Here is a 27597-nt window from a genome sequence, read left to right as displayed (position 1 = left end):
CAGGCAGCTTTTGGGGGTGTTACCTCAGCTAAAAAAGCCTGCTTGCTTTGTGGAGATTAACCATGTCAGATCCATGATTTACAGGGACTGGAACACAGTACTCCAGGAATAATACCAGTATGTTTGTTTGTTTCTGTAAAAATCCTTCTAACCGATTCCAGGGCAGTGCACAATATATTCTATTGAATAAAATGCTGCAACAAGAAGAAATCATGCAACGTAAGGCAAATGTAAATGCAGCAGCAGGACAACTTCATCCAAGTGGTTAAAAGAGTTGTTTTAAAAAGCCTTATAGGAAGACGTTGTGTGGGTTGGGCAAGTGTCCTGGTTCCTTCCCATGCCAATGTTACTCCTCCCTGGGGCTTGGTGTGGGAAAGAGTCACATTATTCACCCAACCCACACAATTCCTTCCTACCAGACATGGCCAGAACAGTGCGGCTTCCAGCCACGTGGAAGCAGCTCTGGTGAACATATGAAACTGACATGGAGTTAAAAGCTGAAGGTTCAGAGGCACTTCAAGTTTGCTTTGGATTTGTCTGGTGGCTGGGATAAACTGAGCTGGATAGCCAATATGGGGTTTTCATATCTGTTCCGTTATGGTCTAGTTTCAAGCAATTACTTTGCCCTCCCTACACCTTCAGAGCATCTATACATTTAAATAAAACAAACCCCCAAAGCACATTTTCTTGCAGTTGAGTATAATGAGCCTCCAAAGGAAGGGAGGGGGGGAAAGATGCTTTCCCCCTTCACAGCCCCTTCTTTGCCCTCACTTCCTTCGAGTTTCTGGTATGCAGGAATGTGCAACTGCAGGCTGTCATTTCCACACATACCCCATCCTTTCTCTTACTTAGAAGAATGCCTGTGGTCATCTGGTTCTTGAAAACCCTACATCTCAAATCAGAATTTTTTACTTGTTTACGCATTAACAGAACCAGATGGTGCACCCACAGTCTCTCCCTCCTTCCCTGACACACTCGCCGATAACTGCCAAACAATGTGACCATTTCAACTACGCAGAACAACTAAGCATGGGTAAGTGGCTAAAAAAAAGTAAAGAATGTACGTTAAACCTGCACTATGAAAGAGATGCATTTAATAATAATAATAATAATAACCATTATCAAAAGAACAAAGCAGAAAGTCTGTCAGAGTCCTTAGTCCTGCAATAGTGGTAACTTGGGTCTTTTCTATGCCAGCTCTGTGTTCTTTTACCAAGAAAAACGCTGAGTGTGCATGTCCCCTGTCAAGCAGCCAGCTCTGCGGTTCATTAAATCCCTTTTTCTTACACAAAAGGGGCAGGGGGAGAGAGAGAAATCCTTCCTATTCATTACCTAACAGAGAGAGGGGAGGAAACAACAACCAGGAGAGCATTTAAGAACATATGAAGAACTGCCTTCCTGGATCAGACCAACAATCCATCTAGACTAGCAGTCTTTCAGCAATAACTGACAAGCCGTTTTCATCGTTACTGTAGCTGGAAATGAAATCTGAAGAAACGTCTGGCCCCACTGTTATGTCAAGTATATTAGGTTGTCCCCCTCCACCCACAATGGACTCCCAGTGAGGAATCATGGCTGTGGATCTCATACCACCACCAGCAGCACACCAGACCAGAATCTGACATATCTGTGCACTGTCGGAAAGCGGCAGAACTGCCAAGGACCCCATAACGTTTAACACAGTGAGGAAGCATTGCTACTCGACATTACGCCAATGTTCAGTACATACCTGAACATGTAGAGCATGACATAGAAACAGTAGACACAATTAAGAGAGCAGTTTGGAAGAGAGTCCTATGGCACCGTTGCACCGGCTTACTCCTACTCTCCCGGAGCACAGATGTGCTACGCAAAGGACTTTTGGGGAGTGGGGGCAGGACAGAGCTGTGACTACTGGCAGCGTCTTGTTCTCTGATCTTAGTCAAACCAACAATGCATGTTTGCTAGATAGGACATGATAGGAACTGAAGCTCACAGAGTTTTCCTGTTAAGTTTGCTAGAGAGAACTCAATGAGAGCCACTCCCACTCACTGTGCCCTGACGGGGCAGAAAAGAGCCATATATAATCTTCTCTCCTGGCTGAGCACTACTCCTTTGCTCTTTTGCTTCTCTCTTCCCTCTTCAATCTCATCACCAAGCCAGAAATGTGAGAATATCTGCGTGTTTGGTACCTTTTCCTACCAGGGTTTGGAGAAAGGGCACACTTACCTGGAGTAATCCTCACTGAACTGATTGGTGCTGAATTATGTGTAAAGATGCAAGAAGGGTTCACTGCATGTTCTTATTCTCATTCTTGTCCTCAGTTTGACACTATTATAAGTCGCTTGGGTTGAGAGATGGCGACATGCCAGTGACCATCAGAGGCAGCTAGGGTCATAGACCTGTCTCTCTTCAGTGCCCCAAAACAACTTCATTTATCACATCACATTGATTTCTGATCCTGCAGAGGTATTTTATTTATTTATGGTTACATTACAGCCCTCCGGGCAGTTCAAGGGGGCATATTCCCCCTATTTTATCGTTACAACAACAACAACCCAGTGAGGTAGGTTAGGCTAGAGAGGCTGTGAGCTTGATGGCTGAGTAGTGATTTGAACCCTGACCTCTCAGGTCCCTGCCCAAGACTCCAACCACTGCACCACATTGCCTTACCCTTTCCAAAAATGGTTCAACAGCTACTTGGACCCATTTACTCCAGGAGTTTTTGTTAAGCAACTTGATAAAGTGATTCTTTTGAAATATTGACTTTCCCTACATTTCCTTATGGCCATCTAAAGATCAAAGGTGTGTGGGTGTGCAATGACTTAACAAGAGGGGTCAGATCAGAGAACAAACAAGGGTGCCCTCGACCCCTGCCACCATATCCTTCGAGTCAGATCGGCAGAGGCAGGTGCATCGGATTAAAGACTTTGCAACGAGAGCTTTGCCTCTTATATTTCCAGCCTTTACCAAAGTCTGCTCCTGTTGAGTAGCAGTTTCCGAAGAGAATAAACTCGCAAACGGAATCTAATTAAAACTGATTGTCCTTAACAAAAGAACCCACTGTTCTCTCCAGCTTTTCAGGAATGCTCCCACATGGAAACATGTTGCAAGTGATGCTGCTTACGAAATCTCAGCAAGGAATCTACGGATGCTAAAAGTGCAGAAACCTAGATTCTGGTTTGGTTTGGTAGCCTTTATTACCTTCCCTTTGCTTTCTTGGTAGTTGGTGCTAGATAGGCCAAGCCCTAAAGTTCAGTGAATGTGCAATGCCAGTGCATAAAAAAATCAAGCTTTTAGATTTTCATATGCAAGCATGCCTGTTAAAACTGAAAAGTTATGAAGCATCCTTAGGTCACATCCACACCATTAAAGTACACAACTTCCCTCCAAGAGTCCTGGAAACTGTGATTTAACCCTCACAGCACTACAACCCCCAGCACCCTTAACAAACTACAGTTCCCAGGATCCTCTGGGGGGAGCCATGTGCTATAAATGGATGGTGTAGATGTGACCTTATGCTGTACTGAGTCAGACAATTGGTCTTGCACTGTCTAATCTAGTACTTGTGTCTCTAGCTTTTGTTGGACTACAACTCCCATCATCCCTAGCTAGCAAGACCAGTGGTCAGGGATGATGGGCTTTGTAGTCCAATAACAGCTGGAGACACAGGTTTGAGAAACATTGCTCTAAACTGACCGGCAGTTGCTCTCTAATGTCTCAGGCATTTTCTAGCACTGCTTCCCAATATCTTTTTGCACAGGGGAGGCTAACCTACAACCCTCCAGATGTTCCTGAACTACAATTCCTGCTTTCCCTGACCATTGGGCATGCTGGCCAGGGCTTATGGGAACTGTAGATCAGCAACAGCGGATTAGCCATTCATGTTTCAGCAGGGCATGTCACAGATTGTGCTTTCCTTGAAGAAGGTCCCGGGTTCAAAGTCCTCCATCGAGATGGGGCCTCAACCCAGCAATTTCATTGCACAGAACACCAAGGACTGTTTCACACATTACACAGAACAAACCAAAGAGGCTTGCTGCTACCTTAACAGAGGCTCCCAACCAAGCCTCTATGTTTTCAAACAGCTGTGTAACTTTCACACATAGGACTTTTTTTCTTTAGATGTACGCCTAATTTAAAAAACAGACAGACATGGATAGTTAAAAGTGTGATGCAGTCCTACTTTTGATTTGGAGAGCCCTCTATTATTTTATAACTAATCAGCACCATCTGGGCTTGTCTACTATATATTTCAGACAGAAAAATAGGAACACGTTTTAAATAAAGGTAATAACATTGCAGAGAAACAATGCTCTATCTTGCATTAAAAGCCAGAAATAATGTTGACAAAAGACAGCTGTAAGTCACTAGGCTAGATAAGACACAGTAATTATCTTTTTCAATCCATGATACTCTGCCTCTCACTTTGGTGTTAAAAAGACAATTGCCTTAACCAGTCTCAACCAGCCTGTGGTGCTATATTTCAACATCAGACACAAACAAAGGTTGATTCACTGTGTATCTGTGAACAAACAATAACCCTGTTAGCTTTCCCCGACTCTATGCATTCTTTGAATCAACGCATTAGTAACATGCCTGAAGTTATATGCATTTCCCCTGCTCTGCATTTGCATTGTCGCTAGTATAAAAATATGAAGCCATTTTATGGCCGGCACTATAAAATCAAGTGTTCTAAATGGGAATAAAGATATAAACTGGGTTGATAGTGAATCAAAGTATCCCCTCCCTGTGTTAGCTAGTTAGATACAGATATCAGTGCTGTTCTTTGAGCAGAGTAACATGAGCACAGATGGGGAACCAGAATGACTGCAAGTCGCTTGTTTTAAGGAAAGAATCCAAAGCTCAGAGAGAAAGAGAATACTGTATGTTGCTGCGGAGGTAGATGGTGCAATCCCCACCAAATCTTCAGTTAAAAAGATCTTGGGGAGGAACATGGAAGAATCTCTGCCTTTCGAGACCTTGGGAAGCCGCTGTAGATGCTGGCCTTTGTCTGTCTCAAGAGACAATGGAGAAGGAGAAGAAGAGGAGTTTGGATTTGATATTCCGCTTTATCACTACCCAAAGGAGTCTCAAAGCGGCCAGCGATCTCCTTTCCCTTCCTCCCCCACAACAAACACGCTGTGAGGTGAGTGGGGCTGAGAGACTTCAGAGAAGTGTGACTGGCCCAAGGTCACCCAGCAGCTGCATGTGGAGGAGCAGGGAAGCGAACCCGGTTCACCAGATTACGAGTCTACCTCTCTTAACCACTACACCACACTGGCTCTCTCCCTTGAAGTGCAGCTCCAGGGGTGAAATCAAACCGCTGCGTTAGCAGCACCACAGTGACTTCCCTGGGGCGCAAGCCTGGGCAGTGTGTATGGCAGTCCTGGGCTGCCCAGATGACAAGACCCCTCCCTCGGCCTTGCTGATGTGGTCCAAAGGAAGGCAGAGCAATACTTGGACTTCCAGGGAGCCCTGTCCCACCCCACTTAAAACAAAATACAGTGGTACCTTGGGTTACAGACGCTTCAGGTTACAGACTCCACTAACCCAAAAATAGTACTTCAGGTTAAGAACTTTGCTTCAGGATGAGAACAGAAATCGCGCACCGGGGGTGCGGCAGCAGCGGGAGGCCCCATTAGCTAAAGTGGTGTCTCAAGTTAAGAACAGTTTCAGGTTAAGAACGGACCTCTGGAATGAATTAAGTACGTAACCAGAGGTACCACTGTAACTTAAACACTTAACTAATGTAAAAGGGTAAACTAAAAATACAAATACAAGTTATAACACTTTAAAACACCCCCAAGTTTAAACCCCATCCCCATTAAATTAATAACTTGGCATGGGGGGCTGGTCCATGCCCTTGCCCCACCCCTGAAATGCCAACCCCCAAAGGGATGACTCCCTTTGGTGTGGCCCCTCTCCCAGGGTGAGCTGGGCAGGCAGGCAGCTCTTCCCAATGCTGCCTGCCTGGCCAGGGTCCTGATCTTTGTAGGGCTCTCTGCAGTCCTCTTGAATGAGGAGAGCTGGATTAGAAACCTGCCTCTAAAGGCCTGTGCTCTTTGCAGTGAGTCACTTTCAGGGAAAGAGGTGATGTGGGTGGGGAAGTCCCTCTTATGCAGCTTGCTGAATTACCTCTTCTGATAAACACTTTCTCAGCTCATCCGACATATATTTCATTGTAAGCTGATACACTTTGAAAGCAAAATAAAAACTACTGTTTCCATAAATTATTGCCTATGAGCGTAATGAACCCCCAAGTAAGACTAGGCGAGATAGAAACTCACCACAACTTGCTTTTCACACATCATGAACCTTGTCAGAAATTGGTCAAAACTATGGGTGGATGCAGATTACCGTGCTGTGGGCAGAAGGGGGGGGGGAGAGAGCTCACAGTGTGTAGCACCCTTCTCTAAGCTGGTGCTATGCAGATGGACTACAACTCCCATCAGTCCCAGCCTGCATGACCAATGCCCAAGGATGATGGTCGTTGCAGTCCAGAGCACACGGATGCCACAAGGGTGAAGTCCAACCATGTGCCGAAGTACATTTCAGGATGACTTCCCAACCAGATAAACAACCTATTTCAAACTTGTTTTATAGTTGCAATATAGGCATTCCACCAATCAATTGTGTGCTATTTGACCCTAGGTTAAAAAAAGAAAAAGAAATAGTATGGATTGCTTTTAAGTTAAGTATCTCCTTATTTTGGAAATTTTCTTGTGGGGCCAGCACAGTAAACCGCCCCGCCCCCCATTTTGATTGCTGATGTATAATCATGTTAACTCCTGAATTCCAAATGCTTTTCTTTGCCACAGAGAGTCTTTGCTGCTGTGGGAGGTAAGTTTTTTTAACAGTGTCACCATTTAATTCTCCTTTAAAATGGATCCCTACTGCCATTGAGATCAAAAACCAATTAATGCTCAGCTGAGAGCTTGGGTGTAAAAATGAAAGCATTCAGTTACTCCCACAGAGACATCTTATAAAAACTCTGGGATTTTCCTTAGAATAATCATCAGTCACACATCAGTGAATCATTTCTTACTACTGCATATTCAAGGTAGAAGGACTCTTCAATTAGTGGTTTTCTGAGAAAGCCTGAAAGCTGATGAATAACCACAGATATAAATGCAAATGGCTGAGATACATGACTGTTCTCAACCATTATGTGTGGTCAGTAACAGATGACAACTTTTCTGCTGCAATAGAACCAGGACTGCAAAAACAACGGTTCACTCCTCTTACGCTTTCTGTCCAGGAGAAATCCTTTGGCCAGGTAATAAAATGGATAATTTAACACTCACACATACATTGTAGTTATCAAGGGATGACTTGGATGTGTGACTGAAACACCTCAAACACAACAAATAGAAACAAAACAAAACAAAATTCCTTCCAGTAGCACCTTAGAGACCAGCTAAGTTTGTTATTGGTATTAGCTTTCGTGTACATGCAAACTTCTTCAGATACACTGAAACAGTGTGCATGCACACGAAAGCTCATACCAATAACAAACTTAATCGGTCTATAAGGTGCTACTGGAAGGAATTTTTAAATTATTATTTTGTTTTGACTACGGCAGACCAACATGGCTACCTACCCGTAACTACAACAAATAGAAGTTCAGGTAACTGTAGGGCAGTTGAGGGGGAGGCAGCGGGCAGACACAAGCCCCACGCTGCCGTTTCTGACAGCGTGGAGCATGCAGGCGCCCAAGCCACTGTCTCACGCCCAGGAGAGATGCGTGGCTCGGGCGCACTGCAAGCCCCACAGTAAATGCCCCCCCCCGGGTGAGTGCACACACACCCTGCCCCCTAGCTACATCTCTGCATCCACTCACCTTCCAGGCCTCACATGGTCATTAAAGTCCAGAGGCTGCTTAGTGTCACTCTCAGTAGCAAAGTGAAACATTTACCCCCTCCATAGTAAAGACTAAGGCTAGCCCCAGAAAGCAGGAAGGCCACCAGCGGTGGCAGCTGGAACCTCTGGGACACTGAGAAAAAGGCCTTACCTCTTGATTTTGTCCTAAATTGAAACATCTATTTGTAATTATTTATTTTGCTTTCTTGTAGCTACTGGCTGCAGCCCTAAATGTAGAAAGCCCTAGCAAGCTCATTAGGACACCGTATTTTTTGCTCTATAAGACTCACTTTTTCCCTCCTAAAAAGTAAGGGGAAATGTGTGTGCGTCTTATGGAGCGAATGCAGGCTGCGCAGCTATCCCAGAAGCCAGAACAGCAAGAGGGATTGCTGCTTTCACTGCGCAGTGATCCCTCATGCTGTTCTGGCTTCGGAGATTCAGAATATTTTTTTTCTTGTTTTTCTCCTCCAAAAACTAGGTGCGTCTTGTGGTCTGGTGCGTCTTATAGAGCGAAAAATACGGTACTTCCAAGTAGATGTGGATAAGATTGAGCCAAATCTAATGACGCTGAGTTATATGCAATGTTAAGTCACACTCAGAATAGGCCCATGGAAATAGACTAACTTTGGTCTTCTAATTTAAATGGGTCTATTTTGAGTAGAACTTCGTTGATTTGGTAATCTGGAAAATTTTGAAAATATGGATATGTGGACCAGGGTATTTTTTAATGCATCTGCACCCCTGAACAATTAAAAAAACAAGCACATAAAATAAGAGCATATCCCACAACTGAGGGTGTATTCACCTTCTGTTAAAAGAGGTAAGAGAAATTTCAAATGTGAAGACTGAACCAGAGTACCCGCCACACTAGAGACACAGCCAGTTTTGCATCCTCTGTATAGTTAAAATGAAACTGCAAGTTGTTCTTCAGAGGCCTGCTTTTCTAAAATAAACTTTGGTTTGAAAAGCATGCTGCAAGAAACCGGGGCATTATGCGACCAAGTGTGAAATGAGGGCGCTTTTTTTTTTTTTTTTTTAAAGGGGGTGTTCAAATGGGGGAAAAATATGGTTCACAACCAAACTTCAAATAGTGCAGATGTTTTTCTCCCTTTGATGTTAACATGCCTTGTGCATATAGAACAAACAAGCCTAAGCTGCTTTCACCATAACCAAAGCCTTTGACTTTTTCAGCAGCATGTGAACCACAGCATAAAAACAATAATGAGCCAGAGGGAGAATATTTCTGGAATACATCTTGCTTGCTATTATTGTTTTCCTTCTCAATGGAGACTGGGACTGCAGCTTAATTGGAAGGAAGGACATGTGAACACGAACGACCTGGTGAATAGATTCATTACTGTGAGAGTTATTTGCCAACTTTGGATGAAGAAGGGGAGGGGGTTGTTTTTGCTTACCAAAGGCTGAAAGGCATGGACTATGATGGAGGTTTCGTGTAAACGACAACTGTTAATTGCTTGCCTGAATTTTTTCCATGTTCTCTGTGTTTATGTGATCTGAGCATTTTATGGCACCATGGTTCAAGTTTGCTTTTCAGATTGCTGGGCTACGCTTTGAGTACTTGGTAGGGCAGCATTTTGCAAAAAGACATTTCAAATAATAAAATGAGAAATGTTGGATTTAGGAGACTGCATAATCAATTTGTACTAGGTTTGACCAGGACCTAACTATGAGCCACACCTTAATGAGCCCACAAAAGTTACTAAGCTTGCAATATTATAAGTTAAACAAAAGTCCCTCCGTGTGGAATTAAAAACAACAACACTAATGTGCTAGTAAGGGAGGGACAGAGAACGCCACATTCCACTGGCACCTACTTGGTTTCTATGCTGGGTACAGAGAAGGGATGGAGTGCCTCATTTCCCTCCCACCAGTCCATTAACTCACTGGCATGGATTACAGTGCATGGGTCTGAATGCAATTCATTACCACTGGTGACAAGCTGAGTGCTTAAATACAAGGCTGGCTTAGTCTCAGAATCTGTTTTCGGTGTCACGTCTTGGCCCTAAAATGTGCATCATCATCTGCATCATCATCATCATCATCATGAAGAAGAAGAAGAAGACAGTGCCTCTGGGGAGAATTTACCTCCTCCACTGAATTATGTCAGCTAAATCCACCCATTGACTTGGCATAGCAGGGATTCTAAGTTAGTACCCTTTTAAAAATGTGTGTGCATGCACGCACATGCCTGTAAACTTGCTATTTCATCCTGCAGAGCCTAGGAACAAAGAACTGTCCTAACAGCTGTTTGTCTAGAAACAGCTGTTAGGATAATCTTTTGTTTCTAGCAGTTAGCATCAAAGGTATATGAAGCAATAGTGGAAGACTACAGGGGCAGCTCATCCAGGGGGATGGAGCCACAGCAACAGCCTCCAGGCAGCAGTGCCACTTACCAGGAAGGGCAGGCTGCAGAGTGGTTAGGGCTGTGCAGAGTGGGTGTAGTGCCACTCACCACAGCAGCACCGCTGCCAGGAGGCTATTGGCGTAGCTCTGTGCCTCCTGCCAAGCCAAGCCATGCCTGGAAGACTATGTCAGAAAGTCAGCAATGTTACTTTACACTTTATTCTAGAGCAACCATTACCAAGCACCAAACAATGCCGTATGAAACAGTGAGATATATCTATGCCAAAGAGTCAACAGCATTGCATTTCCTACGTCACGTTCACTAAAGATTAAAGTTGTTGTGGTTCAGGCCAAGACTGATTTGAGAAACACAGCATCTCTGGTGCTGATTTGCAGAAGTGCTTTTTCTGCCCCGGGTGATATTATTTATTCTATAATTTATAGATCATGACTGAACGTTTTTAAACATTCATGGCTTCTCCCAAAGAATCTTGGGTACTGTAGTCTGTTAAGGGTGCTGAGAGACCCCCTATTCCCCTCAAAGGACTTCAATTCAGAGAGCGGTTTAACCGTCAATCCCTCTTCCCAAGGAATTGTAGTTCTGTGAGGTGAATAAGGGTCTCCCAACAACTCCCAGCACCCTTCAAAAACTACAGTTGCTTTGAATGTCTAGAGCAGATTAGATCTATGAAAAACTGACTGTTTGAATCAGCCCCTTAGGTAATTTTTGCACTGCGAACAACCCTGACTGAAAACCTCGTTTCTAATGAGAGATTCAGTCAAAGGATCATTTCCAGCGAGGGATTCAAACAAAGGCTTATTCAAGCCATCCATTATTTTTTGTCAGTCAATTTGAGACCATTTCTTTTCAGAGTGGTGTTTCAGTTCCTGAAGAGAAGTGGATACAGCAATGGCCTTAGCATTCCCCAGTCATGACATCACTCTAATCACCTGCCTTGAGACGTCTCTTTGACCTGCCTTACCATGTCTGCCAGCAGCAACTGCTGCGTTAGCATGGGGTTTATGGTGCTCAGTGCTTATTTAATGGAAACTGCGCGGCAGCAAAACACACCGTATTTGCACAGAGGGAATTAGCTGCTTGCAAACAGCTTGATGAGCGCTCACTTTGTAGGCACCTCTTTCAAAAGCTTCTTGGAACCACAAACCCACACATAGATATCTGCTGCTTTCAGGAGAAGGCACAAACTGATTTTGTGAAACAACTCCCATGGTTCCTCTCTCTGCAGATTAAGCGACATACCGGTAGTTGGAAGTCAGCTAAACTGGAGAGAGGGTTGTAGAAGACACTTAGCAAATGAGAACATTTTAGAATCAAGTTCAAAACAGTGAACAAGTAACCAGGTTCCCTCCTGCCTTCGGAAAAATAGGAGATGATTTGTCAACTGGAAATGTCCTGGCAGGAACTGGGATGCAAGAGAGGAGGGAAAGAGAGGGAAGTGTGTATGAAAGAGAAGATTTTCAACAGTCCAAGGCGCTTGTATTGCAGAGTTGCACTTCTTTTCCCCAATCAAAATGAAAGCAGAATGACGTCATCGTGATCTTGAAGTGGACTGTATTATTTCTGACTACTGGAAGGGTCACCAGTCTGAATGCCACCCCACATATAAAATTATTCCCTTCTAGTTAAAAAAACAAAAAACCACAGCTGAAAGAAAGATTCTAGTCTGGTTCTGACACCCTGTAGTGCTAATTGTGTCCTTCCGCCAACTTTTTAAGAATTGTGAACCCCACCCGCATCCTGAACTGGTACAATCCATTCTACCACCTCAGAACTCTACTGTTTCATTTGCACATCAGTACTCACACCTATGCATCCTTTTTTTAACCTTGCCCTCCTCCTCTCGTTGCCTCCCACTGTTTCCTTCCCCATCAAAACTTAAGAGTACCAGCTCTTCATGGCAATGGCTTGTCTTTTTTTGTTACTTTTATTAAAAAGTACCACGTACCTCGATGGCGCTGTATACAGGACCCTTAATAACAGAGTTATAAATTGTGTTTCAGTTGAATGAAGAATTTGTTAACAGCTAAATTGACATTTCTTTAAAGTTGTGCTTTTATTTCATTTGCTTTGTGGGCAATCCAGAAAAGAGATGGCCACCGATTTGGGTGGTTCTAAAAGAGGGTTAGAGACAAATTCATGGAGGGGGAAGTCCATTGATGGCTACTAGTGATTATGGTTGTGTTCTACCTGAGGCAAAGGCAGCATATGCCTCTGTATACCAGTTGCAGGAATAACAAGCAGGGAATGTAAGAGGAGCCTGCTGGATCAGCCCAATGGCCCAACTAGTCCAGCATCCTGTTCTCACAGCGACCCAACAAGATGCCTGTGGGAAGCCTATAAGCAGGATTGAAGTGCAACAGCACTCTGCCCTCCTGCAGTTTCCAGCAACAGGCATTCAGAAGCACCTGGCCTCCAGGGAAAGTGGTGTTATGCTAAGGTACAGCTTATGGATGATGACTTCTTTGGCGATCACTCATAGCCGAGTAAGATTGTCTTCCATAAGCATGGTTTTAACAATGAGTCCGTAAGTGACTGTGGAGGCCAGTTCTGGATCCACACATCCTTCTACAGTGGGGACATTGGTTACCGGGCGGCAGTTGATGGCGGTGTGGATTTGCCAAGCATGCCTTCCTCCTACCATGTTTCCTGTGGACATCTGGCTGGCCCCTATGAGAACAGAATGCTAGAGTAGATGTACCTGATCCAGCAGAGTCCTTATGTTCCTAAATCCTAAGAGAGGCTATATCACCACCACCCTGGAACAGTGATAGAAACTCAGATATATAAGCTAGGCAGCAAAGGACTCCTTAAACCAAGGTTACAGTCACCAAAATGGAATGTCTAGTTGCCATTTTGGGGAAAGACAACTTTAAAGTCTTATTTTTCAAACAACATACTGACTGGGATTGATTCTCAGTTAAACGTCTGGCTAGTTCAAATGACAACCTTGAGCTGGCTTGAGAACTTGGAGAAGAAAAGTCACTTGATCCAGTCTATCTATTGGTCTCTTCCAACCTCTCCTTCTTAAAATTGACTACTCCTGTTCAGGCTGCACAGAAAAAGCATTTTGGTTCCTGAAATTCATTCCGATTGTGCAGATAAAATATAACTGATGGAATTCTACAGGATGTGGTATTAGTGTGTGAAAGCAGTCCAGATCCAATGATCCCCAGGCATGCACCTCCAGATGGTGGAGATGTCAGGCGCCCAGGCATCTTCGCTTGGTCAAAAGTGGTGCAAAGCGCACCTGGCGCCTGGCTAATTTCGAACACTGTCCTGGAGGGGCCTGTGACATTTAGGCATCTACATTTCCACATGGCAATGCTACATAGGACAAGGACTGTGCTTTCTTATGTACAAATTATAACACACCCAGTGCTGGGGAAATGAGACAAGCGCCACACTCTTGAAGAAAACTATCTGTAGTGCGTGCAACAGATCAATAAACAAGCACTCACTTTTGCTACGAGCTGATTGTATGGAAAAATCCTGTGAGAAGGCTGGACTTGCCCATTTGCAGGGCAGCCACAAGCCTTGTAGATATTTTGGCCCTCTGCTATTAATACGGGTCTTTGAGATCATGCTAGATGGAATATTTTTAACTCCCAAGCCTTGCCAAGACACACAGAACACTTGTAAGCATGGGCTGCATTAGGGAGAGAAGGCACAGCGGTTCACTTAATCTGCTGGGGACAGGTGCCGCCAGTTGAAGGAAAGATATTCATCACATTAGACGTCAAGGAAACCTAGAGCTCAACTGTTCACTAGGCCAAGCTCCCTTAAATACTTAAAAGATTGTTTTACTGATCTCCTGCGAATGAGGATCTAAGATGAGAGGCTGCCTTGTTTAGATGAGGAGGGAAGGCACAACAGACTTTTTAAAAATCCTTTTTTAATTAGGTATTTTTTAAGAAAAACATGAAAGCATTGAAGATTATCCTTTTAAAAAAACTGCCCAACATAATGGGTTTGAAGATGGTTTCCCTTCCTTTCTTGTTTTCAGAGCTTTTCCTAACTACTCTAGAGTTACAGCAAACTTTTCCCTTAAGTGTAATCATATTGGCCTGTTAAAAGAAACTTCAAGGTTTGGCGTTGTTCCATGACAGCTGTAAACTCTACCTCAATGAGGCCTGGGCAGCAAAACAACAACAACAACAACAACCCCTTTGGTTTCCTTTGTACCTGTAATCCCCTCCTAACATATCTACGTGATGAAAACTGTACATTTAAAGCCATATCATACCGTGTTAAACAGTCATGGGTTACCCCAAAGAATCCTGGGAACTGTAGTTGGTTAAAAGTGTTGAGAGCTGCTGGGAGACCACCTGTTCCCACAGAGCTGCAAGCCCCAGCATTCCCTGTGATTGATTGTTTAAACCACTCAGTGCTAGTTTCCCTACAGCACCTCCTATGTTGCTGCAGAGAATTATTCAACCCAGGCTTTCAATATTTGCTAAAGACCCATATGTTCACTCAGGCATTTGAAGGCTGTTAATACAGAGCTGAGCTAGTCTACTGTGGACCGTGATGTATTTTGATGTGTTTATTTTATCAGCATTGTAACGTATTACCGCTGAAGGTACATAAATACATTAAAATAAACAAACGTAACAGCAATAACCTTTTGCAATTGCTCATGAAGCAAAGACAAAGATACACAATGCAAAATCAGGAGGTCGAAGGATGTTGCTAGTGAGCCATCCAAGTTTGTCTCAATGCCAAAAGCCCTAGAGTGGATATTTCCAGTTCTCCAGGCATGGAAAATGGTGGTATAGGCATCAGAACAACACCCAAGATAACCGCTGTGATAAAGATCCTAATTTATCTACACCATTTCTAATCAAGCAATCTGCAACTCATTAAACTGGACACATTTCAGCAGCCACATATAGCAGCGCACAAAGGACTTCATAAGCCACCTGGCTTTGAACCATTCACAGTGTGTGAGATCAGTGCTTAGACTCATCTTGCCTACGTCCTCCAGGCGTTGTTAGACCACAGCTCCCACCACCAATGACCATTGGCCATCTGGACTGGGACTGGTGGAAGTTGGAGTCCAGCAACATCTGGAAGGCCACAGGCTCTTCATTTCAACCTACAAGGATCCAATATTGCTGTCACACGGCAGCCATCCTTGCATATCAAACAGTATCCCTTCATTCAGGGGATCTTGCTCCACAAAGTCTGCAACGGTTGTCTCTTGGTTCATCTTTTGGCCTTCTTTGAGTCTATCTCTGCTTTTGAGTCCCATCAAGGAAGCAAGCAAGCTCCAAGTTCACTGTTGAGTACCTCCTGTGAGATGGAAGAAGAGACATCTGGAGGCACTAGTCTTCTCTGTGCAGACTATTTCTCTCCCTTTGACCTATCTGGGCAATCCTCTGATATGTGCCACTTTCCCTGGCTGGGCAACAGCAACCATGCTCTGCTGCTGACTGTGGCATACAGGTGCTACAGGCCGCAGCTGAGTTAAGAAAGCTGAATGGCAGAGTGGAATTGTTGGCATCTGTCTGCCTTGGGAGATGATGGAGCAGTGCACCTCTGGAGGTGAAAAACTGCTGGAAGGTTACAGCGCCTGCTGTGGCTGTAGAGACCAATATGCAAGAGACATGTTTTGTTGCAGCTGGGGCAGATGAAGGCATTTTGTTGTGGAGTGGCGTCCAGAGTGAAGTGAGACATGACGATGACATTTGCTTCAGGATCCGATCAAGCACCTGACAGAGAGCTTACACATTGTGCAGGTCTGATGGAACTAATCTCAGTAGCGCATTCAGTGGTATCTCATCTGCTTGCATAATCCCACCCATCCAAAACTACTTTTCTTTCAAGGAGGATTCAAACCAGTAACAAAGCACATCCCTTTAGACTAAGCTTGTAAACAGTCACATATCTAGTCTCCAACTAACTGGGCAGGGAAGCTTTCCAAAAGCTAATGCTGTATATAAGACAGTTACAAATCTTGGTGGGCAGCTGGACTAATAGCTTTTGCAATTCTGCTTTTGAGTAATATGTGAATGAATTCATTTGGAACTCCTTCTCTGCCATTAGAAAACCTGATCTTTACCAAGGGATGGGGAACACACCAAAACTAGTAATCAGAATACCAGGAAAATGTTCCTAAAGAGTCCCAATGGAAAATAAGAGTCCACACAAGCTCCTGCTAGTTAGAGCAACCTAAAAGTGAGGATGCTGAACAATTTTGTTTGGCTTTTTAAAAAAGTCAACTGACCTGATTCACACTTCCCAAACTAATGCATCGATCAGAAAGCAGTTAGCGTTCAGTTTTTACACTGCTCTGAATTTGCAGTCTTGGGTTTTTTAAAAAAGCACCAAAATGCATATATAGAAATGTGTGTTTTAATGCATAAAGCAGGTTAAAATGCATACACAAATGCATATTTTTGGAGAAAACATATGAAAATATGTCTTTTGTGGAAAATGCATTCAAAGGTAATGCAGATCCCCATGTTTTTTAAAAGAAAATTGTAGATGGATGCAAAAATAAGAGAGCAGTTTTATGAATGAACTCATGCAAAACTGACACAGGCTGGAAATAGACTTCTCTGCCTGTCATTACCTTAAAGTGAATGGGGCGTGAATCGAGGACAAGCTAGAAGGATTGCAGCTTTAGTTTTAAAAGGAAAGAGCCAGAATTCCTGCCAACATCAACTGCAATGAAAGATTAAACCGTGGCACCTTCCAGACATGCACTTCCTGCTCGAGTATCCCTGTCTGCTGTACATCACCGAGACACATTTATAAGGGCTCAGCAACGAGCTCTAAATATTACAGAGGATTTACTGATAGCCCTGCCTTCCAGCTGCTTCATATCAGATGAAATGCAAAGGATTTTTTTTATAGAGCAGGCCTTCCACTAACTTTCAAGAAGCAATTGCCTTGACTCATGCAATGGGCACGTAACCCTGCAGAGAGATGTCAAGTGTCACTTTTATTTGCTCCAGGTTTAATATTTGAGTCACCCTTTCAAATCAAAGATTACCTAGATTTCCTGTTTCTCCTTGTCGGGCACTGTTGTCACATCTGGCGCCATTTCTTAAAATACATCCTGTAAACTCATTAAACTAAAAGCTGCCTTTACATAATGTTGGCACTTGCATGGTTTTAATAATAGACAAAGCTGCCTAACAGAATAGAGGTCTATTGGTGACCGCATGAGAAATACTGAGTACCATATTTTGTAGCCCCTGTGGACAAGAGTTTAGGCTGCTAAAGCTTTTACACTTTCACCAGAGACAACCAATTAATTAGCTCTAACTTTAGTTGATTAGCCAAATAAATAAGCCAAATAAAGCCTGCAAGCTTACTAGCAACCAGTTAGGGATTCTTCATTTACCATTTTCTCAGAATCCATCAGTGCTTGATTCTTCTTGTATCACAGTATGGAAGAGAAGGAACTTCTCCTAGTATGCGGTGTCAGGGACTATATGGGACCACTTCAATGAGGGACAAATATCCAAGTTGACCAAAAGTTGGCTCAGCTACTGGTCCTAAGCAAGACAGAAGATTTGAGTCCTACAGACTCAACTCGTTCTATTATCCCCTGGAGATAATAGACAATCTATACAGAATTTAAATAGATGTTTAGGTTTACATTTCCAAAAAAGGAGAACTTTTTATTAGGTATAACAAAGGGTGACATCCCCAAGAAGGTACTCTGCCTATTTCTATGCGACCACAGCGGCTAGAATAATCTATGCACAACAATGGAAGGACAAAGAAATCCCAACAAAAGAACAGTGGCAAGATCAGATAATAGAGTATGTGGGGTTAGTTACTATGTCAGCAAACATAAGAAATCGAGATGGGACACTGATAAAGGAGGAGTGGGAACATTTTGGAGGGTATCTAAAGAGGTATGATAGTCAAATAAACCTCCAAGTAGGGTTTGATTTGTGAACAGCAGTTAATAACAACTAGGAATAATATAGAATGAAACTGGATGGAATAAAAGGATATGTAGCACAACTAGTAGGATCAAATAAGATGCCATGGAGGGGTGGACTGGGAAGTCTTGAGATATGAGCTGATCAAAGGCAATTGTAAGATGTATATATATAATGTTGGAAAATGTATAAATAAAAAATAATCTCATTATCACTGGTGGTAGAAAAAAATACCAGACTAACTGAGGCTTTATCTATTTTTTGAGGGTTGAAGTCCACCACGTTCAGCTACTTTCCCTACCCCAAAACTAAACAGTCAAAGGAAACGGTTTTGAAACAGATGCCTCAAGATAATTTGGACCCACCTTGTTGCTTATAGGGGAGGTATCCATTCCGCCAAAACTCCTTTGCCCAGATGGAGGCACTTGGTAGACATCTTGGCCCTGAAAACCATGGCCGGTGGGTACCTGGTAGATCCCCTGGCTGTGGTAAGAAGGAGGCACTTGGTAGACCGGATCCCGAGGAGAAGCATGAGCACTAGGTACTTGGTAGATCTTTGGCTGGTTAAAAGGTTGGTGTACAGATCCCGAATTGGCCATGTCTTGGTTAGAGGGACTCTCCTGCACAGGGCCGATGAGAAGTTTCACACGGTTGCCCGGGACAATGCCTTGCCGCCCGTGTAAGGAGCAAAGCCACCATCCTTCCAGCCCTTCCGTGTTCTGTTCTATCACGGTCAAAATGTCTCCTTTGCGGAAAGCCAGCTCCTCTGCACATTCTGGAACATTATCGTAGAGAGCTCTTGCCATAAGATTCTGAGGAAAAAACAGAGGAGAGAACTTCAGCACAATATATTCCATCTCAGACGCACTCAGGTTCTTTAAAGAAGTAAGAATGCTCGGTGCGAGTAAGGGGGGATCATTGCACAAATGTGACATTAAAAACACAATGACAGCAGCCATGGACATTGACACAGCTGAAGCCAAAAGTCAAAATGGCAGCCTTCACTCCCCCATCACTTTTAATTGCCCCATATCCTTAAAAAACAGAGAGAAAGAGGTTGGGGTACAATAAGAGTATAGGCTTCTTTATGGCAGGGCTGGGGAACCTTTGGGCTTCCAGACCTCATTAGACTACAACTCCTATCATTCCTGATTATGATGGCTGGGGCTTATGGAAATTGGAGTCCAGCAATATCTAGAGAGACATGGATTTAGAGTGCAAGATCCCTGCTTTATGGTAAGAGTCAATTTGTCTAAATATACATACATAATCTTTTATATCCTCTGTGGGGGTGTGATGGGGCCCAGGAAGTTGGGAGTTAGGATTCCGGTCCTGAAATACCAGTTCAAATGCAGGCCAAAAAATCTCTGTTCTACATTTATAACCAAGGATCTCATCATGCGTATAGGTAAAGGTAAAGGGACCCCTGACCGTTAGGTCCAGTCGCAGATGACTCTGGAGTTGCAGTGCTCATCTCGCTTTATTGGCAGAGGGAGCCGGCATGGCCAGCATGACTAAGCCACTTCTGGAGAACCAGAGCAGTGCATGGAAACACTGTTTACCTTCCCTCCGGAGCAGTGCCTATTTATCTACTTGCACTTTGACATGCTTTCAAACTGCTAGGTGGGCAGGAGCTGGGACCGAGCAACGGGAGCTCATCCCGTCGCAGGGATTCGAACTGCCGACCTTCTGATCGGCAAGCCCTAGGCTCTGTGGTTTAACCCACAGTGCCACCCACGTCCCAGTAATGAAAGGTACTCTAAAGGCACCGCTGGTTCGAACCCAGGACCTCCTGTTTACTAGACAGGCGCTTTAACCAGCTAAGCCATGGCGCCTATTCATCATGTGTATAGGAGACCAGGAATCTGAATTTGCTAAACTGCAACCTCAGTCTGGTCTTGAAAAACCTTGAGAAAGTATGCCTCTTTTGTGAAAATTTTCCTAGGGAACAATGAGGTTTGCTGCTTTTAAACTCAAGTATGAGAAGTGTTAAGTCATGTGTTGAAAGGAATAAATGAAAGGTAAATCTCTACTACTTCATGTGGCATGCTGTAAATATTGCATAAAACTGCTAACTTATTTAATAGCAATAAAAGGGATAAGCATGCTGGAATGAAACCCAGGGTCAAATGTTTGCTCAGTCAGTTGTGTCTCAACCTCAGTTTGCCTTCTAGAAAATGGGAACTATTAAAAATCTACTTCACTGGACTGTTGCAAGGGTTAGCATGCAAATATCCTGGAAAAGGCAAATCTGGCAGCTTAAGACCTGCTTTGGACAACCTGCTGATGCCTCATTGCCAAGAGAGACTAAATTGCCAAGGAAGATGGGACAGGGCCTTTTCTGTGGTGATTTCTCCAACTATGGAACTATTTCCTTAGGAATGAAGCAAAATGAAGCACTCTCCTTAGGGAGTGGTTTCCACTTTGCTTCATTTTAGGTGGGCTGTTAAAACCTTTTTCTTTCCACGTGGCTTTGGGATGATTTTAAAATGTAACTAATTTTGCTCTCTTTTTTAAAAAGTTTTGTTCTGTTCATTTTAAAGATTTGAAAACATGCCACTGAAAAGGTATGTCCATGGTTCTGTACACCCACCCACCCCCTAATTGTAAAGATGCAGAATAGAGAAGCAGAAGCACAACACTCTCTTGGCTACCCAGAAAGCCTTTGTACACGCTGAGATTTAAAGCTTCATCTGTCAAAACCAAAACTAAGGTCCTTGTTATTGCTGGCATCCATCTACAGTGGTACCTCAGGTTAAGAACTTAATTTGTTCTGGAGGTCCATTCTTAACCTGAAACTGTTCTTAACCTGAGGTACCACTTTAGCTAATGGGGCCTCCCGCTGCTGCCACACCACCACCATGAGATTTCTGTTCTCATCCTGAAGCAAAGTTCTTAACCCGAGGTACTATTTCTAGGTTAGCGGAGTCTGTAACCTGAAGCGTCTATAACCCAAGGTACCACTGTATCTCGAAAGACAATGGAGTGTGCCTCCGGGGATGAAGTCAAACCACTGCATTAGCAGCCCCAAAGTGACTTCCCTGAGGCACAAGCCTGGGCAGGGTGCATGGAGGTCCTGGTCTGCCTAGACAACAAGATGCCCCTCCTGGCCTTGATGATGTGGTTCGAAGTAAAGCAGAGCAAGACGGTTTAGGATCAGAGCTTTCCTTCTCCTAGATGGGCTACCTTCCCAGGTTGAAAGGCCCCCAGCAACATTATCTTGATAGCCCTGCAGCCTCACTGCTTCCTGAGCCACCATGGGATTAAGAGACACCCCTAGATCCTACAGAAAGGGCCGCAATGTGGCTTGTCCACGCCAGCCTCATGTTTCAGGAGCATGGCTTAACCCTGCCATGGGGAGGAGCATTGGTCGGGCTTCTCAGGAAGAAGCTGTGCACTGCTGAAGGTTCCCATCCCACCAGAGTAATGCGAGCACTGGGCCTAACTTTGCATCCACCACTACAGAGCAGCACCCCGGCTCTGCATATGGCTCTGCAACTTCATAACATGAGCCAACCCATACCTCTTTTTTAAAATATGCCGTTTCCATTCACAGACAAAACATGCTTTGCCTGTCTCTCGCTCTCTTTCTTTCTGTATACATGGCTGTCTGGCACATTCGGTACTGAAGCTGTCAGCCAAACTAGGCAGTCAGTGGGAAGCAGACAAGCTGTATAGGCTGTCATTCTTGGACGCCTTCACAAAGGCCCAGAACGCTTTACTTCTTGGCTCACGTGGTCCTAAGCAAAGCACGCTGGCAGCCATTAGACTGCCCAGTCCTGTACTCCAGAAGAGCCAGACAGCTGTAGATGAATTGCAAGAGTTCTCTTCTCTCAGAGGAAAATGTATATGTAGTGCAAAAAACACAGAGACATAGCAATGAATGGTTACAGCTCATCCTAAACAGGGGGGTTGGACTCGATGGCCCTTGTGGTCTCTTCCAACTCGATGATCTATGATTCTATGATGGTTGGTGGCTTCTGGAAAGTCCTTTTAACAGCAGACAGTTTATACGAAGGAGAAAGCAGTTTTACTTTTCGAAAAAAGCCAAACTCTGACAGCAGAGGATGAAGCTCCAGTCTCTCCCTGCCTCAAACACAAATCAGTACTAGTTTCTAACAGTACTAGAAGGATTTATTATTTACTTGTTCAAAAAAGAGCAGGGAGTGGATTTGCGAAGTAATTTTTTTTTTCAGTTTAATGTATCTTAAATTAAGGTACTACATGGTTGATTAGCATGCTGAATAAAGTCAAGTCAATCTGGAATGACTGTATGAGCCTCAAATATAGATTTATTTATTTATTTGTTTGTTTTTTTAAAACCCAACAACCTGCATTTCTGTTGCCTTTAATTAATAAGTATTCTTATTTGAAGGTGAAATTATGCTGATTTGATGGGGCAGGGGAGAGAAAGCTTGAGAGAGCACCACAAATAACAAAATACGTTCTAAGTAGGGCTGTCAGCTAATCAAGAGAGATTTTAATCAGACTTTTCACTGATAACATAGCTACATTTAAATAAATTTGCATATTATCAAAATATCAACACAGGTGTCTTCTTGAGAAGGTTAAGAAGCTATGTTCAAGATTAAATGCTTTATTCACTATTGCAAGAACCAGAACCAAAGATAGTATAGAACAACTAAGTTGGTTTATCTTTACACTCATACTACTACTGATTAAAATATGTTCTCTCAACAAATGAAAACTGGCCGCCTTGGACTACTCAACAAAAGCTCAACTAATATGGTCAATTGAAGCTTGCCAGCCAAAAAATCCTAATTCTTTGTTATTGGGTTTATCAACAAGATACAAGGCAAAATGAATACAGAAGAGTGAATCAACACAAATTAACAAAGATCATATCCAGCTTTGAGACAAACACATATGAACAAATAAAGATGCTATCATGTGAGTTAAACAGGACTGTATAAGCAGATAAAAATGTATTTAGCCAAATATGTCTTTCCAAAAAGACTGGCGGACTAGGAAGATATGAGCCACGATTAATATGTGATAAAGGGACACCCAATTGCATAGAAGGTATCAGGTGAGAGCAGAGCCTGGGAAATCTGTTTCTCTAGGAGGGCTAGATATCACAGATGAGTGACCCCTGACAATCTGCCATGCTGGCTAGAACAGATGGGAATTTCAGTCCAACATCATTTGGAAGGCAACTGCTTCCCCACCCCTGTGCTAGGGGTATCTATTTACTCCTGTGTAGCAACCAAATTCACACCCGAAGCATAGATCTGCTCTATGATAACTGTCACATGAAAACTTACCCAACTGTTGAAATCTTTCTCTTTTTCAAAGTTTTACCCTCGACCAGATGTATATATAGTACACCACTTTCTCCTGCCTGCGTTTTATGGGGAGGTGCTACAACTAGTTAAAGCACCAAGCCTAACTACTTTTGACTTATCCAAAACCTAACATGCCAGGTCTCTGATTTACAGCTGGGTGAACAGGAAGCAAACATTTAGTTTGAGTAGTCAAGCAGAACCATTCAGGTTTCCAGCTTTTAATTAGAACAAATGCACCGAAGACAGAAGGGGGCGGGGGGAATAAGACAAAATGTCAGTAATAATTTTGGGTGCCAGGAAAAAAGAACCATGAATGCCAATAAACAGGAATCAATAAGAGTCTTCCCTCTTTTCCTTTGACCATGACTTGGCCAGTGAGCTAAAATGGCCTCACTTTGCTAGACTGGTTTACCAGGCATCACAAGCTGGGAGCCACTGTGCCCATGAAATGTTAAAGATGCTCAAAATTAATGCAAACATATATACTGGAACCTGAGCTTACCTTTTCCTCCTCCCTCCCTACTGCTTTTTCCTTGCCTGTCATACATTTTAGATTATAAACCTGATGGCAGGGACTGTCTGTACTTGTACACAGCTCCAGGAGCCTTTTATCCTGCTAAAGAACGGGGTAAATAAAGAAAGTTACAACAGTTTTTTTTAAGTAAGCCCACAAGTTACTGGGCTGCAAATGTTATTAGCTTGCTAGGAGGCGAGTCGTCTGTGCTGTGCAGTTCTGTGTTGGGCATGGAGTGTGTAGGGGAGACCCCCCTCCTCTGCAGCCAGAATGGAAATGCAGGATTGCTAGTCCTTTTAATAGGCTACAAAGTGGACCGATGGAGATGGGAAGAGGTAGGGGTAGGGATGCTCCCTTGCTGCCACCTTGCTGCAGCTTCTCACTATATGAATAAAGAAAGACTTTACTGTATCTGCAGCTCGCATAGAAACTAAGACAACTAGTCAGGGATGGGGGATCCTGCCCGCTCACTCACCTGCATGGAATTCCTGGATACCTGTGGCAAGCAAGCTACTTAAATACAAGAGTGACAGTTATTGAAAAAACACACTTTCCCTCCATTTCCTCAGAACTGTTAACACTGATCAGTCACATGGCAAGTTATTTTGCATCATTCTGTGTGGGGCTCCCATCCTTTGAAGCCTCTGTTTCTTTTGATGTTTAGGTTGCTACAATATACAATACAAGAAGATGCCTTATACAGTGGTACCACGGGTTAAGAGCTTAATTCGTTCTGGAGGTCCGTTCTTAACCTGAAACTGTTCTTAACCTGAAGCACCACTTTAGCTAATGGGGCCTCCTGCTGACGCCGCCGCACAATTTCTGTTCTCATCCTGAAGCAAAGTTCTTAACCCGAGGTACTATTTCTGGGTTAGCAGAGTCTGTAACCTGAAGCGTCTGTAACCTGAAGCATCTGTAACCCGAGGTACCAGTGTACTGAGTCAGGGCACTGTTCAAGCTAGATCAGTGCTGTTGACACTGGCCAGCAGCAGGTCCTCCCAGCCTTACCTGGCGAGGCCAAGGATTGAATCGGGGACCACAAAACAGATGCTCTAACCACTGAGCTGCAGCTCTCTTCCAGCATACTCCTCCATGAAACGACACCATGATGTGGGTTGTTAGGCCACAAAAGTAGCTATATAAAAACAGGAGCCTGCTATTTTTTTTAATTACTCATTAAAATAAAAATCAGGGCAAGGAGATGAAAGAAACATTCAAGAAGGATATGAAGTGATAGCTTTAAAATGCCAAAGGGAAAGAGGCCAGGCAGAGGCAGGGGTGGGAACGCAGGGAGTATTCCATCCGGCCTCATAAAGTAAACAGGGCGAATGACGTCCATTGCAAGACAGTGGTAGGTGGGTGGGTGCGCAGCCATGGAGCAAACAGAGAGATGATAACTAATGCAGCACCATGAGATTGTGTACAATGGCTTCTTTAAAGGCTAACAAAACTGGCCACAAAACCCCCCCAAAAAACCTAGCACCCTTAGTCTGCCTCTCCCCCAGACAACAATTATTCATCAGAAAACAACTTAAGCATCCATTCTTTCACCAGAATCTTTTTGTCGTAGCAGGAGGCGGGGGAAATGCTCCCAGGCACGTACACTTGTGTACATTGAGCTATCATATACCAGAATGATTAACTTTTCTTTCTCTGCCCCTGCCTCCCCAACTACTGCCACCTACATACACAGAGAGTTTATTATTATAGCTACCAAGGAAACTATCACCTCTGAGTAAAGGAGAAATGCCTGCTCGTTTCTATTAGGAGCCGTTTCTAAACTACCCTAAACAGGTCATCCAATTATCTCACTCATGTTTAGACAGTAACAGGAAAAAGGAGGGAGGAGCAGTAAGAGCTCAAACAAAAAAAGGATGATGTAAGCCTCTCAAGCAGAAGCTTAAGCAAGTGACTAATTTCCCAAGATTATTATTAATAATAAAAATTTAAAGGCAGAAAGAATGGTCTGCCTCTAATACCGTTTGCCTCCCTTTCTCCATATGCATGGCTTTAAGTCCAAAGGAATTGGCAGTCTGAGGGCCGCAGTCCTTTCATGAGTAACCTGCTAGGGGCCAGTGATGGCAGCAGCAGATACGACTCTTTGCTTTGTAAAATGGTGACATTCCAGCCACACAAAACCCAGTTGTTTTCTAAACACACACACACACTGCCCAAGTTCCTCAGAGTGCTGCACAGTGGTACCTCAGGTCACATATGCCTCAGGTTACATACGCTTCAGGTTACAGACTCCGCTAACCCAGAAACAGTACCTCAGGTTAAGAACTTTGCTTCAGGATGAGAACAGAAATCGTGCTCCGGCAGCGCAGCAGCAGCAGGAGGCCCCATTAGCTAAAGTGGTGCTTCAGGTTAAGAACAGTTTCAGGTTAAGAACTGACCTCCAGAACGAATTAAGTTCTTAACCCGAGGTACCATTGTATGTAGTTTTCTCTCCTCATTTCATCCTCACAACCACCCTGTGAGGTAGGCTAGGCATAGAGAGAATGAGTGGCATAGTATCCCCTAATGAACTTGAAGAATTGAGGTCTGATTCTCAACATGGCAAATAAGAACAACCTCTTGGTGAACCAGCAAGGAAGCTTTAATAAGTTAAGAGAGTTCCTCCCACCAGTGCACCACCAGCCCATTAAACCTTGTGAGCTATTAACTTGCGTGGACTTGACGCACACAGGAGGAGGCGAAAACGCCCCAAGTCATAAAGCAGGGCCAGGGTATCAACAGAGAGAAGCACATGCTGTGTTGTGGAGGCTGACAATGGACATCTCTAGTCGGGAATCTGGCAGACAGTTCTGTGTCGGTTCTTTTTTATCTTCCACTTCCCTCATCCCCCATCCCTGGAATAAAGTGCCTATTGTATGGTACTGTCAAGGAGGAAACTACTGAAGCATTGTGTGTCACAAATCTGTGGTAAGCAGGAGATTCTGTGAGAACCAGAGCTGTGCAGATCCCGCCACAGATAGAAACACTATGGCTTTAGTTTCTTTTGATTTTTGTTTGTTTGCTTACAGGATGCAGACGATTGTTCTGTTCTGGTGCTCTCTGACAGCTTTAAAAACTCATGCAAGCATCATGGCAGCAGCTTAAGAGCACTGGACTGGGAGATCAGGGTTCAAATCCCTGCTGAACCACAGAGCTCACTGGATGACCTTAGGCCAGTCACTGTCTCTTAACCTAACCTACCTCCCCTTCTGTCGACAGAGAGGAAGTCCACAGGATCCTATGACCCCCTTCAGCTGCCATTTGTCACAGAAATATTAAATAGGGTGGTTATTATACAAGAGGGTTATGGGATGGGCTTCCAACCTGATCATTTTTTTATATATATTTAAAGAAAATTAAACAGCTTCTAGAAAGTGGTTTGCCACAACAGTATTGAGATTAAGCTCACTTCCACATCAGAGTTTACTGTGAATTTAGTGCTACTCAAACATGAAAGTTTTTCACATTGTTCGCACAATATCGCACACTCAAAATGTCCCTCGATTTCCCGCCCCCTCCCTTTAAGCCAAATTTCCCAGTTCCACATGTTTAATTTTACTTCAGTGGATTTTCCATGGAAATGGTAAATCCAGATTGAATTTGCGGATTGGGATGGCATTTTGATGAAGACAGTATTTGCGGACAGCACAA

The 27597-nt window shown here is 43.7% G+C and overlaps 1 protein-coding gene across 3 annotated transcripts in view; it reads right to left on the bottom strand.

The window, feature by feature from the left end:
* Window positions 1-27597, bottom strand: part of NEDD9 (neural precursor cell expressed, developmentally down-regulated 9) — a 69594-nt gene that overhangs the window by 16022 nt on the left and 25975 nt on the right. For all 3 annotated transcript variants that reach the window (XM_081873010.1, XM_081873009.1, XM_081873011.1), the window contains exon 2: window positions 18495-18941. In XM_081873010.1, the coding sequence (XP_081729136.1) occupies window positions 18495-18935 (441 nt within the window). In that variant the 5' untranslated portion in view covers window positions 18936-18941. The remainder of the gene's footprint in view (window positions 1-18494; window positions 18942-27597) is intronic.

The sequence above is a fragment of the Podarcis erhardii genome (assembly GCF_964252035.2).
Source record: "Podarcis erhardii genome assembly, chromosome: 8".
NCBI lineage: Eukaryota > Metazoa > Chordata > Lepidosauria > Squamata > Lacertidae > Podarcis > Podarcis erhardii.
The sequence above is the reverse complement of the archived record's forward strand: the minus strand, read 5'-3'. Positions and strand labels throughout refer to the sequence as shown.